Raw genomic sequence first — 20,457 nt, 5'->3', positions numbered from 1 at the left:
ATCACAGGGGATAATTGTGCAGCTTAAATTACCATCAGAGGCTACAGAACGAGTCCTCCGTAAGACAGCTCACCGTCTCGCCAATGTGGTCCTCGAGGAAAAGGGATATAACTTTCTTCAAAATCCGCTTTTCAGTGCTCATTTCACAGCACTGTCGTGGTTGGCGTCAGATTTCCTTTTCACTTGAACACATCGGGTCATGATTCTTGTTGTGTTGCCACATACCAGTTCATCAACACAGACATGGTCATAGTGAAGTGCTGATTCGATAAAGTGTGAATTGATCAGAGCTGTACAATGGAGTCCTTGATAACCTGTCCTGCGCTCAGCTTTGGTTATTACTATCTTAGATAACAGGTCAGGATACCTCTCTCTTTCTCTCTCACACACACATCCCTTTGTGCCTAATTTTTCTTTGAATAGGGATACTTTCAGGTCCCTGTCAAAGCTAATACCAGTAAAACCATGTTAGCCTTTCATTGACTGCATTGTATCAGCTCTTTCAAAAGACTGAAACTGACGGTAGAAGTGGTTTCGACTCATTGAGTCAGTGACATTGAACTGAGGGCAAAGTGCTATTCACCTCTCATGTGTCTTTCTTCAATCTCCGGATGACCGGTTTAAGTAAACCTGTACTTGGCTGCACGCCGAGTGCAGCTTCTTTCTAAGAAATCTGTCCTCCCAGAGGTCCTGTGTCACAGTGATGGTAACATTGGCAATGCCCTTTCCTTTAATAGTGGCATCCATCTGCTTGACTGTGTGTGTATGTTTTTATGTGTGTGTGTGTGTGCTGATGGTCAGCTTATTGCTTTGGCTGATTATTGGAATTAATACCAGCTGTGCTTCCCTGTGTTGGGACAAGCTGACGTTGTGTCACGTCCGTCGCCTGAATTCTTTGCACAAACATGCCTGTGCATGCCCACATGAGCCACAAACTGCCATTTCAGTCATTTCTGTCTTGGTGTAGACGGATCTTTATAGGCTTGTCTTCTCTTCTCTCCTCCATTTGTCAAAAATAAGGTGTGTTGCCAGGATCATAAACTCATGCTTGTATTAGACTCAGATTTTTGATTAGGAGTGCTATGGACGTGATAAGGGCTTTATGGTATTGTCAATTTCTCCACCCCCATCTCCTCATCTCTTTTATCCCACCATAAACCCCACTATAACCATGGGGGGGAATCTTTGACATTGCATCCTTTTATTGGACTAGGCAGAGACAAGCAAGTGTTCCCTGGAGGGCATTGGCTCATTAACTTGCGACCCCTCAGGGACATGTATGTGTTTGCGTGCAATGTATGTACCTGTCTGTATGTGTGTGTAACATGTATATTTTTTCATGTTTGAGTGTTTAAGTTCTTATGAGCAACAACTTGTTCTTCTTCCTTTTAATCACAAGCCTCCAGCATATGTGTGTCAGTTCTACTGTATGTGTGATGATACCGTATTCCCGCTTACTTGTTAGCTAGTGCTATGCAGCACACTTGCCGCATCAGGACACAGTGGTTGAATGCCGCAGGAAGGCTTGGGGTCAAAAGCCCTGAACTCAGGTGTGCTGATTCGCATGATTAACTACAGCTGTCAGTGAGGGTGGAAGGTTCTTGTCCCTCCAGTCCTTCAGCACGACAGGCAGACTCCCTGACTCTATGCGACCTGCTTTTGTCCCCTGTGTCCCCGTGAGTTGTTCCACTTCCTCCAGACGGCACGGGGACTTGCTGCCATACGGGTCAAACAGGGCTGGCTGTGATGCCGAGCTCTGGGGCTGCACAGTGTGGTGCTGTGGACGGATTAGTCTTGAGTGTTTGAGAGTGTGACAAGATTTTAAGTGCATGGCTGAAATCCACTAGAGGTGAATATTTTTTGTGTAAGGACACTTGCATTTGAGTATTGCCTGTTTATGTAACTCCACATTAGTGTTGGAATTTCAGAACAGTTGATAAAAAATCTGTTATATAATTACATAAAAAATGTGAATATAAATCTTATATAATCAGAGAACTTATAATTCTATACTGTGATCAGCAATCAGTGTAATGAGATGCATGTAGATTTATGTATATGGCATGTGTAGATACATATTCTATAATATTTTATGCAAACATCGGTGTAATATATGCACATTTGCATGCGTAAGTAGGCGTTGTCACTTCACTCTGCAATCTGCTGTCCAACAATACACTTTGCCCTCTGCTGTCCCACTGTGTCTTCAAATCTAGAAGAGTTTTTTAAATAAAATGTACATTAATGTAGATGGAGTGTATTTTGATTCCATTTTAATACATTAGCTTTGCCTAAAACAAGCTGACGTATAGTCATTTGAGCAAAGCCAGTGTGCATAATGCTAATGCAGGAGCTGCTTGATACAGTCAGTCATAGTTGTCATGTTGCAGACGCTCATCCACCCTTTTCTCTGACCTGACCATGTGCATAACAGCTTATAGATCAGTACGTGCCCAATTTGCATATTTCCCAGGGTTGTTGTGTTGAATGATAATACATACAGTAGATAATGGGGAGGCTGCAGAGGCAGGGTGTTCTGCACTGACTTGACAGTTTCCCTAAGAATAAAGGTCCCCGTGCTGTAGAATTTAGTCCAACCTGCAAGACGTTTAACTGATTTTCAAGCTTAAAAAACCTCTCTGGAAAAGGTTGCACAAAAACATGTTAAGCATGAAAGATTTTTACAAAGATAAAATAAACTTGGTAACATTAACCCAGGGAGAGAAAAAGACTATATTGATAACAAGACCACAGCGACCAGCAGGCTGCTATTACTAGGTAGAACTAGATTGGGTGGATGCTATGACAATCGACAGCGCTTGTAGAAGCAGCAGCTCCTTCAAACTTCGCTACACTTTTGTTTTTTATTTGTTTTTTTCTGGCTTTATTGCCAAAACATGTGTTGTTAGGCAATATTTGTTGTTATAATACAGTCATTGGAAGATGAAGATGGAGTTTTTGGATAAAGAGCAGCAGACCACGAGCCAGGAGAGGAGCCATGTTGGCCCAGCTTGGACTTCTGCTCCTTAAGAGCCGGTCTGGATTAAATGGGACTCATGTTGACCAGACAACGGAATTCAAAGACTGTTGTGCCCACATTGTTACAGAGACCTGCCCCATCAACATCCCGAATCAAGCACTCGACAGGTGGTCCAAGTTCGGAGCTGTCAGCGCAAGACTCTGGCAAGATGAGAGGAGGTGGACTCTGTGTTTTACATCGATTATGCTTGGTGCTCAAATGCAGTACAGATGGACTTTGTTTCCCAAATGTCAGACTGTTTATGTGAAGATGAAACTTTCATATTATCATCTGGTTGCTGCTGTTTACATTCACCCCGTGCAAATTCAAATGTGTACTGTGGAATGTTTGTGGTGTATACGTATATTTATATATGTATATAAATATCTGTATATATTAAACTTATGTGTTGTGTGTGTAGCACAAAGGAACTACAAATTTTGTATCGTTATGCAGCCTTGTGCTGTATAATGACTAATAAACAACCTTGTAGATTATATACTGTAAAGTATGTGTCTTTGCACTGCTTGCACCAAGAGCTTTATTTCATTGTCCTAATCTTTTCAATTCTTGTTGCTACCATTTTCAAGGTAAAATGAATTATGATATAGCTGGAGCAGTTATAAATGAAATATTTATCTTAAGGACCAAATACTGGTCAAATATAACCCTATCACCTTGACTGTACATGGGATTTACACCTGCGCTTGTCCACCCCTATCTCTCTTTTCTTTCTGTCCTGCTCTCTTTACACTTTACAAAAAAAAAGAAAAAACACTAATACAGCGGCGCCTTAGTGAAAGGCCTTATCAAAGAGCACAAACAGCAGTCAGACTCAAAATACAACACACACACACACAATGCAGCCAGATGAATGGCCCCGCCACCACACAATGGTGCTAAATTAAATCACTGATGACCCTCCCACATCACTCACTCACTCACATGCAAAGATTGACTAATAAGGACTTCTTTGTTTGCCTGTGTAATGTATTCTGGATCAGGTGATATCAGTTGGGGTTGGAAGGTGCATGTGGTCAATTTCTGTTCATTATGCAAATCAGCGCTGCAACAATTGTTCTCCAGCCACCCTGGTATGATTACTGAATTAATAATTTGCTCCCTGGTCCTCTTCATATTTTGTTTGCCCTTTTATTCAACAGCATCTTGATATCCTTGATGCATCCTTTATATGAGCTGTGTCCCAACAAAGGAGTTATATGGAAATACATACGGACAAGGTCATATAACCAGCATTGATTATCCCAATGTGCAGTAACTGGACATAAAAATGCCCTTTTTTGGACTTTCTCCACTTTAGGACAGAGTTGGCATCAGGTGTTGTTAGCAAGAGAGTGCAAACACAGCTATTACTTCCGCTGCTGCACCCTTGTCCCTGCTGCTGGCGGCAACCTGTCGAAGATGACTGTGTTAGCAAACAGCCCAAACAGGTGGCAACGTCAGTGTCACTCAAGCATGAGCAGCCTCAGCTGAGCTTGTCAAGGTGGGTAGTTTCATCTGTGACCTTACAAACATACACAGATGTTCAGAGATTCTGAACTCAACTCACTTAAACATAAGCTGTGATAAAGTTGTTTGAGTTGTAGATCTTTATAGCAGGTAGTCCAGGCAGACCACAGTCTGTCAGACGTACTGAATGAGTATCATGAGGGTGACCACTGAGTTGATGGTGTTTATTTGGACACCCTGGACAAGTCACAAGTCAATTACAGCGATGGCACCTAAATTAGCAGACAACCATTTGCACTTCATGGCAATTCAGTGTCACCAAATCTGAGCAAGGTCCCCGGACAGGTCATCAGTCAGTCACAGGGCTGAAACACAGAGACAGACATTGAAACCATTTACAATCACATTCACATCTAAGGACAATTTTTGAGTTACCAATCAACCTCACCTGCATGTCTTTGGATTGTGGGAGGAAGCCCACGGAGGCATGAAGAGAAAACATGCAAAGTCTACATAGCCAGCAGGTTTGAAACCAGTGCTAACCACTGCACCGTTGTGCCGACCCCAAATATTATCACTAGATGGCAAATAATATGAAAGTTCTTGTAGAGAAGAGACAGGATTTTTCAAGTCAGCTGAAGCACTTCTGCAAGATAAATACATCCTCATTTTAAACGGGTTTGGTTGGGAACAGTTTTTAATTTAAAGGATTTATTTCCCAGTACTAGTTGCAAGGCAGAAGAACAAAATAGCAGAATTGTCATCTTGATGGGTTAGATGACTGACACATGCAAAACATTGCAAGACATCAAACAAGTGTTATTTCTGCCATTCCACATGATTGCAGCATAGACGGAAGTCTCATAGGGTCTAGACAGTCATGGACCTACTGTAACACCTTGTTGAAAGGACAAACCAAGTCATTAACTGTTGACCTTTTCTGCAGAACCACCTGTCTTGAACGTTGGATGAAAAGAATTTACAGAAATACTGTCCTGAGCACATTGTAGCACAGCGCCAAAGCAGGGTTACAAATAAAAACATTATAGCCTTTGCCTTTGATATTTGATGCATTAAGGTCCTGTCAGGGGGAAAATCCAGTGTCACCTGCTAAGCAGACACAGGGGGCTTTCTCAAACCCACCCCTCCTCAGTAGCTCTTCACTATGAAGGGTTACCACGGCATAAAGTCAAACTTGCAGCTGTGGAGGGTTCTCCATATTAAGAGGGTGGTTAGAAATAACAGGTAAACTGTGGAATTCCTTCATAAGCAGGAAACAACCTTCACAATGGATTGGATACTGATAGAAGCACTGCTTACTCGGCTGTTTCCCTGCAAATGCAGACTATGAAATTTGTGTGATGCTTTTGTTTCCCATATTATCACCACAGTTTCTTTTATTTTTTGTCTAAACCCACCATGAAATATATAGTGTACGAAAAATTTGGCACATTTATGCAGTGTTTCTCCAATTCTCCCGTCCTGCATTGTCTACTTCCACTGTCCGCTATGGTTTGGGATGGCCTTCAATATGGCGAATCTTCCAGGCAAGCACACAAACAGAGGCGGAGGGGAAAGGCCGAGGGTGTAGTGGAAAGATTGGGACTGAGCCCCCGTCTGTCTGCTTGTCGGTCTCCACAGACACTCAACGCTGCAGCATCCCAACATCACCAGCATCACCAGGTGCAGTGGAGCAAAACCTACTATGTGTGCGTGACAGAGCAAGAGAAAGAGAAAGAGAAAGAGAAAGAGAAAGGGGGGAGGGGAGGGGCTGGCTGGCAAGGTGGCGGGATTTGTGTTGAAGCCTTTGCTCTGTCAGACATGCGCAAGAGCGTCAGCAGCAGCAGCAGCAGCAGCAGCACCACTGCGCTGCGTTTCCGCCTTGGCTGAGCGGCGCACACAGCCGAGAGGGGAGGGGAGGCAAGCCGAGAAGAAGAGCGGAGCCACCGAGACGCAGTGGGGCACAGCACGGAGCAAATTACACCGACGCACCCTAACATCCCAGCAGTCCGTCTCCAAATCTCCACGTCAAGAAGCGAACCTGTGCGGTGCGCGCCAGAGCTTTTCAGCATGGAGACTGCGCTAAAAAACAAGCACTAAAATGTGAGATTAACAGAGGAAATCAGAAGAGAGAGAGAGAGAGAGAGAGAGAGAGAGAGAGAGAGCGTGTGTGTGTTTGTGTGTGAGGGAGAAAGTGACTATCCCCTTTATCTTTTGCGGGTGATCTCAATTCTGTGCTCTGTAGTCCGAAAATGAAGAAGTTCAACATCAGGAAGGTGCTGGACGGCTTGAAAGAGGTGTCCTCCTCCACCCCGTCTGTCCAAGTGGGGCCACAGGAGAACCATCTGATCCAGGAGACCATCCAGTCCGACCATTTCCAGCTCTGCAAGGTGGGCGAGCCTGATGATTTTACTACACAGCTGTTTTCATTCCCTTTCGCATGTAGTCCTTTATTTATTCATTTATTTTAATTATTATTATTCACAAGTCACAGTTTGTACTGTGCGCATCCCATCTCAGGACACAGCAGGTGCGACTGCGAGTGAGCCCCACACAATAAATTAATTAATGGGCAAAGCATTTTGCTCCGTTGTCGTCTTCTAAACTATAACGAGCACCTGCTGGCTGAAGGTTTATTTAACATTTGGCAAGAATCTCTTTTAGAAAGAGAATCATAAAAGCGCTCTGTGCTTGTCTAAGGCATGGTAGGTAGCCAATGACATATCTAACTACAATGCGCATACTGTACGGCGAGTGCGCACTAACAAGAGGACAGTACAGATTACTAAATTCCCATATGGCTGCACATATTTGTGTTTAAATTTTGCCAAGAAATTTCTCAAAGCAACTAGTTATTCAGGGTATGGTCACATTGGGTATTATAATGCCATTGTTTGCTGGATGTGTGCTTGGCATGAACTCTCATATTGAGAGATTGGGCCAAACTGATCCCCTCTTGCATAATCTGCTGGGTTTGGATTAGCAAAACCTAGTTTCTGGTTAATGTATGCATATGTGAGCGTGTGTCTTCCCCTTTTGCTGTTGTCTTTTCCTTGCAGTGTCTGTCCATCTCCTTTCTCCCTCTCACAGACACATCTCTCACACTCCTCTCTTAACTGTCTCTTGCTCAGCTTCCCTCATACATGCATGCACACACACACACACACACACACGTACACACACACACTCAAACACATACTATGTTACCCCCAGATCACTGATCCATTGGGGACTGATGGCGCCTCAAGTAAGTGGGGGCCTGTTTGAAAGGAAAATGGTTTTCCCTCCTCTGTCTGAATTGGCCACAACAATGGACAGGATTAATAAACACTCATGCAATTTACAAGCTGCACGTGCGACATGTGTCATATCTTTAAATCAGGATTTCCCCAAGTGTGCCGTAATGGTTATGTGGCCTTTTTCATAGACACCATTGTGCACTCGCTATTGATTCCCCCACATATTTAACGTACACAATTACAGCAACAGTTTGTGGATTATTTTTAAGGTTTCCAACTGTAGAATTACTAATAGGTTTATCAGGTACTTGTAGACTTTAATAGCTCTCTGAAATGCAGGCTTGTGCGATTGTTTTTCTAATTGGACATGGTGCTAAAAAAAACAAAACTCTTAGGTCTGGTAGTTACCGCAGTGACATTGCCAGCACCGTGGAAGAGTCGTATGATGGTTGTCCTTGGCAGTTTTAGAGACACCAGCAACCAACCGAAAGCCAAACGGCAATGATCTCAATAATAGTAAGAAGTAATCCGCCAGAGTGCATAAAATAATAACTAGAAAACTAGATAACATTAGCTAGAGTCAAGTCAACACACCCCAGGGCTTAGGGGATATTGTGGTTTAGTGGCTGGAAAGACCAGCTCAGAGATTACAGGTTTAATTGACACTACAGCCTAAATATGTCTGTCAACAGCCAGACATCTGATTAAAGTCTTTTTGAACTAGGCTTCATCCTCCTTCCTGCACCTTTACTGTCTGTCTGGACAGAAACTCTGTGTAATGTTTCTCTGCAGGGAAGGCAGGTGTCTCTGCTGCACTGAGTGCTTCTTATGTAACGTGCTTTAGCCTTCTGCCGCTAAGCAAACAAATCCAACAGCCCACCACCGGCTGACTTATACCATAAAGCTACAGTTACACACACAGGAATATACCGAGGGTGGACAAAAAAACAGAAACATCTGACAGTGCAATGCTCTCCAATAGAAGGCCCTGCAACATATCATAACCAAATGCTCCTTATTGATGTGTTTTCCATGTTTTTTATTTTCAGACTTCAGAGTAATCACGACTTCATGTGGGAGGCGGTGAGAGAAGGAAAATGAGATAAAAAGAGAGAAGAAATCTCAAAATAGGCCCATGATTATAAAATGATCCTGAATGGCTAAGCCAAATATCAACGAGGAACAGGGTAACCATGCTAAGAAAGAGAATTTGTTCCTTCCATTTTCTCTTGTCTGCGGAATTTCAGGCTTTACATTTCTGTTTCCTTGTTCCTTTTTCCACACTTTCGGCATCCATCCTGGCTATTTGTTTACCAATATCATGTGTGTGACATCCTTTGACAAAACAACACCCCTGCTGTGAAATGCAAATTGATATAGTCTCTAACACGTTCTCTGTTTTCATTTTTCTGCACATCTCTCAGACTGTCCGTCATGGATTTCCCTATCAGCCGTCGTCCATGGCTTTTGACCCCGTGCAGAAGATACTGGCCATCGGCACCCAGAGTGGGGCTCTCAGATTGTATCCTTTCAGTTGCCATTGAGCTGTTTTAGGTTACCGTGACCTGTCGCAGCTCCTTTTGGTACCTGCATCCTTGGCAGGCAACAGCAGGTAAGTGGAAAGATGCCCGAGCTGCCACAGTCAGATGTCGAAGTAGAATGTTTTCGGTAGCATTCATGGATTGCCACTTTGACCTCTGTATGTCCTTATGAGCTTCAGGATCAGAAATTAAATCTTTGATTTGTCTTTACTTTTAAAGTACAAGTCCCGGATGTTGTCACATGGGAAGACCTTGCTTAAACCATAGACCAAGAACAAGCTTGACTCAGTATCTCTTGAATCCCATATTTCGGTTGCTGTTATTGACATTGCCACACTGTTGCACAATTGCTCACACACTTTAAGTCATTAGAAATGTCACTGAAAAGTTCACATTTAGAGGCACAGGCTGAAGTATGTGCTGCAGTTCAGCCGGAGAAGTGAGTGGTTGTTCGGCTTCTTTGCAATATGAGGACGTTTACACAAACGGGGACAACAGCTTGTGCTGAAATGGCACCGTGGGGAGTCGTATAGCTTCAGAGAACGCCCGCGTGCTCGCTTGTGTCAGGCTGCTTTTACAGGTCCTCCATGTGTTCTCCTGCCTGTCCGACAACCCTTTGCCAGCTCATTACGTTGTGATAAAGAGTTCGCCTGGCTGTCCCTCGTTCCCACCTGCTGGCAGCTATGGCTCTGACTCTGTTTCGTTCACCTGTGCTGGAATGGTGAGGATAAAAACATAGACACTCAGGCAGAGGAGGATGGGAATAGAGTCTACAGAGTCATGTTTACCAGATGGAGTCCATTTACCTTTTGTATCTTCTCTGTTCTTCTTAAAAGCAGAATGAGGGAGACAGAAGATATGATCTACCGCTTTTTCTGGAGATGACTGGAATTTCCTAAAGATTTAAAGATAGAAACAGAAACCATGCATTTCTTCCTGCAAACGCAGAGCAAATTCTGTTGGCGGTACACATGTATTAGAAGATAGGCGATGAAATCCCTTCCTTGGTGGAAGTACTATGTTAGGGCTGATGCAGGAACTGGTGAATAAGCTTAATGGGGCTTATGTCTTGCGGGCTGGTACATTACTCTTGTGAGCTCCAGACTGGGTAAACTCGGAGTGAGAAAAAAAGCTGTACTCATGCTGTAAAAGAAGCCTATAACCAATCAGCTTAGAGATGAAAATGTATTTTCCCACAGACGATCCTGAGTTCGGATGAAATGATGTTGTCAGATGGTTCCTACTGGCTGAAACTGGTCACTTTGAAATTGAACAAACAGAGGAATCTCACGTGTGTTTGAGTGATGCATCAGATAGAGTCTTATCTCAGTCAGGGGAAGGTGAATTGTGAGTCATCCATCTATTCTTTGGTGCTGCTTCTCTTCCTGTGTCATTTGCTGTTTAGTCAGACCTGTCTCTTTATCTGATGACAACGATACTACAGTGGCACAGATGAAGGGGGCATAATGGAGATTTCACGATTCATATTTTTCCGTATTTTAGCTAAAGTTTTAGCAGGTGTCATGTTTTGTGGAATCCTGTGACTCCTGCGCTAATACAAATCTATGTCCTGAAGGTAAGTATCTTTCCAGTTAGTGGCAAGTAGCGACTATTGGCGTCAATTCATGTTTGTGTGTGTGTGTATTTGTTTGCCTGGCTGGCCTGCCAGGGCATTTGGCTGCACCTCTCTCCCATGGAGGATTACAGGAAGTGGCAGATCAAGGGCCTCAGCCTGGCAGCGTGGCAGAGGACTGAGAATTACAGCAGGAACACGGGTGTGTGTGTGGCTGTGTACATGCGTGCGAGTGAATACGTGCGCACATGCCTGCGTGTGTGCATGAATCCTCCGAGGAGACGTCTGATCCCTCCAGCCATAAAGCCAATCACTTCTGTGATCCCCCCCAAAACTGTCCCGTGTTTGATGCTCGCCACTGACTCTGCTGCTGCTTCCACTGTCCAGCTGGGAAGATGACAATGTCCCTTTGGTGTTGTCTGGAGGAGGGGATGAGGGGAATAGAGAAAGAGGTTGGTGGCAGGAGAGCCAGCGGAGCGGACAGGCGAGGGAGAGCAGAGAGAGGGAATGGATTGGAAAGAGCAAGAGAGGCAGGCTATCCCCTGCTTCAAGATCTAATGGCCAAGAATAGAATCCTTATTGATCTGTGTGTGGTAATGCACTGAGACAGATATGCCCAAGTGCATGCACACACTGCTATCAGTTGTTTTCTGTACAATATCCCAGCAGCGAAAAGAAGTTGCGAGCATTCGTAAAAACAGGTTTTGCTGTGCAAGCAGTCCGTGCATATTAGCTATCCATCGGGATTAGCAGTGTAGTTATAATAATAAGCATAAATGCTGTGTTGTAAAATGCTGAAAGAAAAAAGCTCGTGCTTGTGTTGAGGCAGTTTGTGATATGAGGTAGGCCTGAAAAAAGTGGAAGGAGCATCCCATCTTGGTCTGTATGTCCTTTATTTTCCAAGTTAAAAATGTTGCAATGATGATACTCAGTTTATCTAATATGGCTCAAACCAAACACAAGATCTCTTTGGCCATTAGTTTAATGTTGGTACTTGTTAAACAACATCCACAGCAGGTTGTTGACATGGAGCATTTGTATCATAAAGCCAGCAGCAACAGACAAAAAAAGTGGGGCTAATGAGCTGCATCTGTGTATCAGCCACGTAATGTAATATTATGAGCCTTCATCAGACCTAAATATGATGTTAATTGATCTATTCATTCATAGATTCATTGGGTGGTAATGGCTCAATAGCTTTTGAGTACCAACCAAAAGGCATCCGAGAAACTGAGTGTCAAAAACCTAAAAAACCTCCAAATTTTGGACTGTAATTTCTTGTATGGCTGCTTGCTTAAAACAACAGTAAATACTAATGCACTGGTTGGTCTGACATATTTATTCGTCAAACCACAGTAATGTATCTTATAACAATGGAATTGAAAGATTTCCAGCAATACCTGAACTTGTATCCCACGCTTTTAATAACCAATATCTAGTATTTGGACAGAATCTATCTAGGGTGTTTTTTTTTTTATAGGAAAAAGTTACCACCCTTGATAATTGAAATGTATACTCTGCTGGTTCAGTTTGTGTGTTAAAGGCAGGCATAATGTAGGTGGAAATTGGCACTATGTAGTGGGAGATGTGTTCACTCGCTGACTGAAAACATGGTGCTGGGGCCTTATAGGGTGATTTTGCCAGCTTACTGTCATCAAACTAGAGTCATCTGTGTGTGTGTAGATGTATTTTTGTGTGCGTGTCTGTTTGCTGGGTGGTCTGCAGCTGCATGTGTAACAATGAGGCGGCACACCTCTGCGGAGAGATGGCTCTTTACTGGTGGTGGCCAGGGGAGATGGCAGCACTATAACTCAGAGACTCCCTGTGAGCCAGCAATAGATCAAATTGTCACTCCATGCTCTGCCAGATTATCTCATCGGCAGGCGCAGGACATCATAGGACTCACACATACAAATGGGGGCACAAACACACACAGAGTTATTATTTCAGGATAGACATTCTGAAATGGCAGGAGGAAACACACACACGCACACACACAAGCATATGATGGAAGAAGACTTATACAAATGTTAGTGAATGTGCACACACAAATACTGTATGTGTACCGACATACGTAGAAGGGCAAACCTTTACACATGCAGGGGGACAGTGGTGCACACATGTTTGCAGAGACAACCACACACACACACACACATATATACAAAGCTTTGCAGTAACTGCTGTGACTGGCAGTGACCCTGTGCAGCTTTTGGTCGTAGCACAGATTGACTATGACATATCTTTGTCATTATCTTCCTTCTGATTCACTCAGTAACTGTGCTACCCTCCAAGCTAAGTCTACAGTCACAGGAGAACCTCACTGAGCCATGAGTCCTCTAACTGGACTACTGAATGGGAAATTAAATAGAAATTGTAGCTCAGCACAAGATGTTGGAATTTCATTGACATAGTACATACAGATGAAAGTGTTCAATTGGAGCTTACAATCTCTAGAGAGCTTTACAGTGTGTGCATGCATATTTCTCTTTGTGAGCCAAGTTTGATGGGAGTTTCTAATGTGATATATGCTCTTAAATTAATTCAAAGATGCCACTAATGCCATTCACAACACACTGGCTGTATATAATTTACATGTCTGTGATGATGGTAATGGATTTTGATTGTAATGAGTGATTACGGTGACTCACTGGCTCCTTCTTTTTGTATGACTTCAGCATCTTCAGAGACCGAGGAAATGTAAATGGTGAAAAAAGTGCATGCGATCTTTCCAGTCTGTTGCGTAAAGAGTGTGGGAGATTCTTTTCAGGTCACAGATCATTTGTTTATTCTTTTTATCTGTTTTGGTGCATCTCATTTCTCTTCCCCCTTTTTGCTCTCTCCTCGCTGGGGTTGCCAGTTGCAAGTTGACTCTTCTAGATGGCTCTCCACAGTGCAGACCGAGCCTGGGGTTATGTGTTTGTGTTCAGTTATGCAATGTGCTGGAGCTTGGCACAGCAAAGTCGAGGCTGACTGAGACAGCAATAGTCTAATCAAAGGAGTTAAGCTGCTGCTGCCGCCACTGTGTTCTATATAGTATGTTTTATGTGTGAGTGATGGAAAACTTATAACTATATAAAACTTGCAATGCTGCGTCTGTGCTCTTGTGGTGATATCTAGGAATATTCCTTAGTGTGTCAATCCTGTGTCAGTGGTTGGTGGGTTACCTACCAGTAGCATATGGCAGATGAACGGCTGGGAAAGAGGAGAGGTATCGCACAAAATCGAGAGGGATTAGTGTCTCATCCCACTTGACCTCATTTTACTTTTCGCACAAGTGGGATAAGGATTGGGGAAGAGAAAAAAGAGAGAAGAGTTTGAAATTAAGTCATCTCATTGCATCTGATGTGAGAGTTTAATGAGGCTTGTGTGTGGGTTGAAGGAGTCTGCTTGTGTCTGCCAGATGGTATTTTAAAAAAAATCTTAAAAGAGTCCGTGGTGAGGTCACCAGAGAGCTGCAGACATGTCGCTTTCATGTCAGTTCAGTGCACATTAACTTTACACCATTCCTGGGACAACGAATGTGTGTTTGCAGGCCTCAGAATTTTTGCGCGCATGTACCTGTTTACTGTAGTGAAGTACTCTTAATCAAAGACCCCTTGTGTATTGGGTTTCATCTTTCATGCTCTCCAAGAGCACTCAGCTTCCTCCTTTTTACCAGTTCTGAGAATTGGAAAACGAATTTTGCTACATCAGTACCACAACAATGTAGTTGCTGCGTCTCTCTGTCCAATATTCTGACAGTGTGTCCTGCTTAAGTCCTTTAGCCTTGACAAGCCACAAATGGAATCTGGGTTTAGGATGATTAAAGTTGTGCTGCCATGTTGCTTCTCTTCAATAATTTTGTGTACATTTAACTCCAGCTTTTACTCCTCTTGCTCCCTGTTCCTTATCTCTATGAGCTACCGTCTTGCAAGAAGTGATAGTCCTCCATTTCCTCCAGGGAGTCATCACAATCCAGGAAGCCATGTGACGTTTTTGTTCACTAGAAGCAATATTATTGGAGGACAAGTAATCTTGATGACCTGGAGAAAGGTTAACAGCGAGGGCTGCTGTTGCGGATGAATACTAAAGATGTTTTATCTGTGAACTGTGTGTTTTTGGCCCTGTCATCAAGGTTTTTTTGTTTTGTAAATTAGGATAATCATTTAACCAAAGACACATTTAACATTTATTCAACTTTGATACAGGAGGAAAGAATTAATGTTCAAAAAACACTGCCTGCATACAAAAATAAGTCACCAACCTCTGCACTACTTATTCCCAACAGACAGATAAGTAGGGGCTGGCTGGCTCCGATTTGTACACATACTATACACTCAGAGGGCGTACCTATTGCACTGGTTGATGGTTGGCTCTATTCTGGCTTGTGGATGAGTGGAGCTATAATGTTTAGACCATGCAAATTATATAGTGTTTGCTGCTCTGAGATTGCTTGTCATAATGATGTGAAGTGCTAATTAGGTAGAATTAATTGAAAGCAAACACGAAATAACAAAAAATGCTTTCAAAATTGACATCAGACCCGATGATGGACGCTGCATCTTCTTCTTCCTTCTGTAGGCATCATTTTACATTAAACATTTGCATCATTTCAGATAGAAGTTGTTGAGAACCGTGAGATGTTGCAGTATTTAACTTGGCAGTGGAAATGAGGAAGCATCTCAGACCTGCTTGTGACACAAGAATTGTCATTTCATTTCACTTCATTCAGCCTGAAATTGTGTTTTTTTGTTGTTGTACAAACTAATTAGTAGTAAGTGACTGGCTGATGTCTTTTTTTAGTTGACATGGAAGTAATTTATTGGATCAGTTCACGTTTTCAGAATAGAACAATCAAAGAAATTTTAGAATTGTTAACTAGCTATCTAGCTATGTAGGAAGATGACATTGACAATTTTCATCTTGCCTACAAAGCTCTGATTGGTCGACTGTTTCTCCACCTGCTGGAAACGGCTGTCAGCGGGCACAACTGACCCTTCGCTAAGCCACGCCCCGAATACACAGCTGGCTAATCACAGCGCCGTTTAGGACTCGCTCTAACTGAGGTTCAACACTTTCATGGCTGCACTCCATTGACTGTAATGTAAAAAGAGTTGTTTTCTAGCTTTCTTCTGCCGTATTTTTCTAAGATCTGGTCAAACGCTGTTCCTGGGGCACTTGCAATAGTTACAGTCGCTACCCAGAGAGGTTGATAGAAGAAGTATGATTTATTGTCTTTCCAAACCTAAAATAAATCCAGTAAAATGTCGGCTGTGGGTTGTTCCTAATGTAATGTTAGTTAGGTAACGCTAGCTAACTTCCTACTGAATGTAACGTAATAAAGCCCTACTGTTCTGCTCTTTAATGATTGTAATAATGAATAGGGGCCTACCCAGCTTTACAGAAGCAGTGTTCATCCTCAATACCGTTGACTTTTGTCTCAGTCGTCAGGGATGCAGTGGTTCACTTGCACTGTGTGATCTGTAGGCTTTAGCTTCTATCTTTCATTTTTTTCACGTCCGTCTGAGCAAGTTTGAGTCCGTCTGACAGCCTGAATACAACCTTCAAATGTATAATGCAACTGCAAAACTGTCTGCTTCTTTCTGAGAACGCTTTTTCCAACAAATTTGAAAATATTTCTCCGGGGAGTGCAGTAAGACAGTGGCAGTGCCGACAGTTTGTCGGACTTAGCAACAGTAACTATGGGGGGCGGGGCTTAGCGAAGGGTCAATTCAGAGATGTCGGACTTTGTTCTATGCGATGACAGATTACTGACAACATTTCAGGTGTACTCTCAGTTTTAGTTCTAAATAAATCGGATCATCTGAGCATTTGTTAACTGCTCTGTCTAACTTCATTGTAACAACTTTGCCTCGATCCCAAATTTTTGTGAAGGATTTTTTCCTTCATTAAGGGTAATATCACACAGGTTTCGCCAGTTCGTGATGGGGTCATTTGCTGAGCTAAAGTAAACCAAAGGTGACAGTTGGCGAGACTCTGTCCCTCCTCTCCGTCTGTTGGTTTGACTGTCTATCTGCCACAGCTGCCTTGATAAGGATGCACTCTGTGATCAATTTCCTGGGTAACCCAAGGTCAAGATTAACTTTATTTTGTTTCATTACAGACAGAGTGGCTGGCTCTCTTTAGAATGTAATGCATGTAACCTCCAGCCACCAATGTAGATTAGGTAAGGCATCAGAGTCTCCATTTAAGACTGACCTTGTAAGGATACTCCCTATAATTTATGGAACAGCAGAGGGATAAATATTGTGGACCAAGAGGAAATCTTCAGATTTGGTCTTGGTGCTGAACTGTCTTCAACTCCACTTCAATAAACAATGGCACGTAAGACATCCTGAGATTCCTGAGATTGTCTGAAAAAAAAAAAGAGTTGGCCTGCTCCCAATAATTTCTATAACAAATACCTTAAGTGCGTACAGTGTTATAATTATAAATACAGTAATTACAAAAATAAAACCCAGACCGGAATTATCCTTTAATTGTTTGGAGGAGATACTGGTGATTGTAGTGATTTTGCACCCCTCTGCCTTGCAGAGAGTGACACACAGTGCTGTCCTCCTGATTTATGACAGGATTTACTTCCCACAACTGCCCTTCAGCATTGCTGGGGTCATTTGTGTGGCCCATGTACCTTCTGTATCGATTTGCTCTCATAGTAGTCCTGGTCAATATGCTGTATATACTGTAACAGAACTCTCATGACCATTACATTACAACCTGGGTCTCTCACACCAAAGGCATGCGTCTTGTCCACTGTTCCATCACCACCCCAGCAGCGTGTTTGATTGTGGAGAGGTGGACTCGAACGGTTACAAGGCGGGAGCACTGACCTCCAGGCCACATCCTGAGTTGGCAAAACGACCAAACATTTTGACCACTGTCCAGTCCCTATACCACAGATGTCCCTCAACATTGAGAGTCATGTTTCCAAAGCCGAGCCTGTGCACGCTATTGAATTTATTCGGTGTCATTGTGTACAGCGTCTGATTTGGGAGTCATGGTATGTGTGCATTAGCATGTGGTAACACTATGAATCCTATTGATTTCAAATTGTGGTATTTGTAAGTCTAAGGCTTTCTTTATCATAAGACTCTTGTGAACTCCCCAAAGAATAAATGCTAGTATTTCTAAAATAATGCTAATGGCAATTTCTTAACAACTGTCAAAACTAAAACAAATGACACTGGTTGCCTTCTGTCTATAAATAGGGGAGATTGTCAAGTGCTGCTTATTGTTTTTTCAACTTGCCCTGAGCAGATTATGGCATGTATGTATAGCTCTCGCTTGTCTAGTGATATAAATATCAATTCATCATACATGCTGTTAATCTAGCTCCTTAGTGAAATGTCACTGTCATGTATCAAATCGTACATGACAGTGACACAGAACTAGTCATATGATATCAATTTAAATGCATTTTTGAGGTTGAATGAGAAATGCGATGCCTTTCAATTAGCTTTGGTATACACACCCCAAGCTGGGGCATTGTTGAGTAGTGACATCTGGTCTGTAAGTACATGTTCGTCCACAGGTCTCGGGCGGATGCCTTCTATGTTTCCTGCTGTATAGTGAAGGAACTGAATTTTAAAGTGAGATGTAGGTTTTGTGTAGGAAAACATCATAACTGTGTAATTGTTCCTGTTTAGTCTCAAGGTGACCTGACAGACTCAAAGGCGTCTCCTTGACTGAAGAAAAACTGCATTTGATGAGGCAAAAAAAGGCTAAAAATAAAAGAATCCCTTCTCAGGTGCTTATTTAACATTAGTGTCGATGGCTGGCACTTGGTGGTTTTGCCTCACATGGTTTTTGAGGTGTGGAAGTGTGGCAGGGTTGACCCTAACTCTCGCTGTCAGGTTGGCACAGTCCCTGTGGTGCTTGTAAGGTGACTGGCTTACAGAATGCTGTGAAGCACAAAGATTTTGTCGTCTTGCTTTTCTCCCCGTCCTTCACGTGACCTCTAGGTCTCCACAGGGCCACACCGCTGAAATAACTGTGAAGGGGGTTCCTCCCTCATTTATTCTTCGTCTTACTTCCTCTCATGTTATACCACATGCTGTTTTAAAATCTATTTTCTATAATTCACGTTCCCAGGGATATGATTGTTGAGTTGCTTTAAGATTGTGGGATATTTCTAATAGGATTTCATTGTGCTTCTGGTCCCCCTGCTGATTTTCTACAACTCATTATTTTTGTCTTGCGACTGTAGGTAATCTTCCACTGTCTTAGAGGGGTTTACTCCATCCCCAATTTAATGTTTTATATGCTTTCTTATCATTTGTTACTGTAACCATCTTCTCTTCCAAGTGTCTTATCCAAACATACACAAGAATATGTTTCAAGAGCTTATGTGTATTTTAATGTTCACCACATGCACTTCATGCCCTACCACAACCATCATGATCAGTTAAGTATAATTAATTAGCAAACTCTTCTCTCTTTTACATTACGGGTGGTATTATTATGATCCTCATGTTCATTTGATAAAGCATTACAGAGCTTGTTTTGTCATTAATGCACACATTTATGCAGTGAGGTGTGCCGATATCTAATAAGATCATCTACGCTGTACGTGTAGGGGTACAAAATGTTAGGATGTGCTCTCGTGATGATGGGATATTTGGCATTCTGTGTACCAAACATTGCAGGGCATAAAAAGTATGCATGCAAGTTTGAAGGTGAGTTTGAAGGTTTGCAGGTGCTTGCTCTCCATCGATACCTCGAGCCTAAAAAATGGCTGCATGTCCTCATACGTAGTAGTCGTGGAGTTAAGGGCAAAGAAATCCTAGTCTTTGTGTAACCATGATTATAGGTGAAATGTGAGCTATTGAACTGGCCTTCTCCTATTGGCTGGACATTTAATAATCTTTTATTCTCTAGATTGAGTGCCAAAATCTATTGATTGTTTTCAATTAACTCATTGTTTAGTCTATTAAATGTCAGAAAGTGTTAAAAAATGTCCTATTTTCAGAGCCCAGGGTGAAGTCTTCAACTGGATTGTTTTTTCAAACACCTAAAGGTATTTCATATACAAAGCAGCCAATCCCTTACATTTGAGAACCTGGAACCAGCAAATGTCTGGCATTTTCGTTTGCTTATTAAAATACTTGTTGCTTAATTGTCAGGTGAAGGACTTATCGATTGTTGTTTCAGGACTAATGTTACATAACAAATGAGTGAAAGCGCTCTTTAGCCTGGCAGCCTGCACCACTGACTTACTGAGCTGTGGAGCACTCATATTCTTCACCAGTATCTTGTTTTTCCAGTACTGTTTGATGTGATATTGTTATGCTACTTTATATTGTTTCTGTTAGTCAGGTACTAGCTCAGAATAAGATTGTACCTTTGCAACAATCCTTACCTGTGTTGCTGAGACAGAGATGGTTGTGGTTTGAAGGCGCACAGACGACAAACCATGAGCACCTAATGGCCGTGGGCTGTGTAAATGGTTGGTTATGACCTTACTAAAATCTAGGCACTCTGTCTCTGTCTGGAAGGTCCTCTGCTCGCACACACACACACACACGGCTCTGAACACACAGTCACACACACAGAGGAGGAACGACAGAGAGGTTCCCAAGGTACCAGACCTTGAGGAATTGCCTGTCACCAGGTTTG

General features: G+C 42.6%; 1 protein-coding gene and 1 long non-coding RNA gene across 7 annotated transcripts in view; one reads left to right on the top strand and one right to left on the bottom strand.

Annotated features, from left to right (window-relative positions):
- Positions 1-4,699: 4,699 nt before the first annotated feature.
- On the bottom strand, positions 4,700-5,050 carry LOC123977370. The gene is made up of 2 exons (XR_006826646.1): positions 4,938-5,050; positions 4,700-4,854 (listed from the first exon to the last, which is right to left on the bottom strand). It is a non-coding gene; the product is annotated as an uncharacterized LOC123977370 (long non-coding RNA).
- A 1,294-nt stretch (positions 5,051-6,344) lies between these two features.
- The window catches only part of stxbp5a (syntaxin binding protein 5a (tomosyn)), a 111,344-nt gene continuing 97,231 nt past the window's right edge, over positions 6,345-20,457 (top strand). For 4 of the 6 annotated variants that reach the window (XM_046060184.1, XM_046060183.1, XM_046060185.1 and 1 more), the window contains exons 1-2: positions 6,346-6,879; positions 9,153-9,250. In XM_046060184.1, the coding sequence (XP_045916140.1) occupies positions 6,742-6,879; positions 9,153-9,250 (236 nt within the window). In that variant the 5' untranslated portion in view covers positions 6,346-6,741. Of the gene's footprint in view, positions 6,880-9,152; positions 9,251-20,457 lie in introns of all 6 variants that reach the window. The other 2 variants (XM_046060179.1, XM_046060181.1) reach the window with 2 other exon arrangements.

Source organism: Micropterus dolomieu, linkage group LG10 (genome assembly GCF_021292245.1).
Source record: "Micropterus dolomieu isolate WLL.071019.BEF.003 ecotype Adirondacks linkage group LG10, ASM2129224v1, whole genome shotgun sequence".
Classification (NCBI taxonomy): Eukaryota; Metazoa; Chordata; class Actinopteri; order Centrarchiformes; family Centrarchidae; genus Micropterus; species Micropterus dolomieu.
The sequence above is the reverse complement of the archived record's forward strand: the minus strand, read 5'-3'. Positions and strand labels throughout refer to the sequence as shown.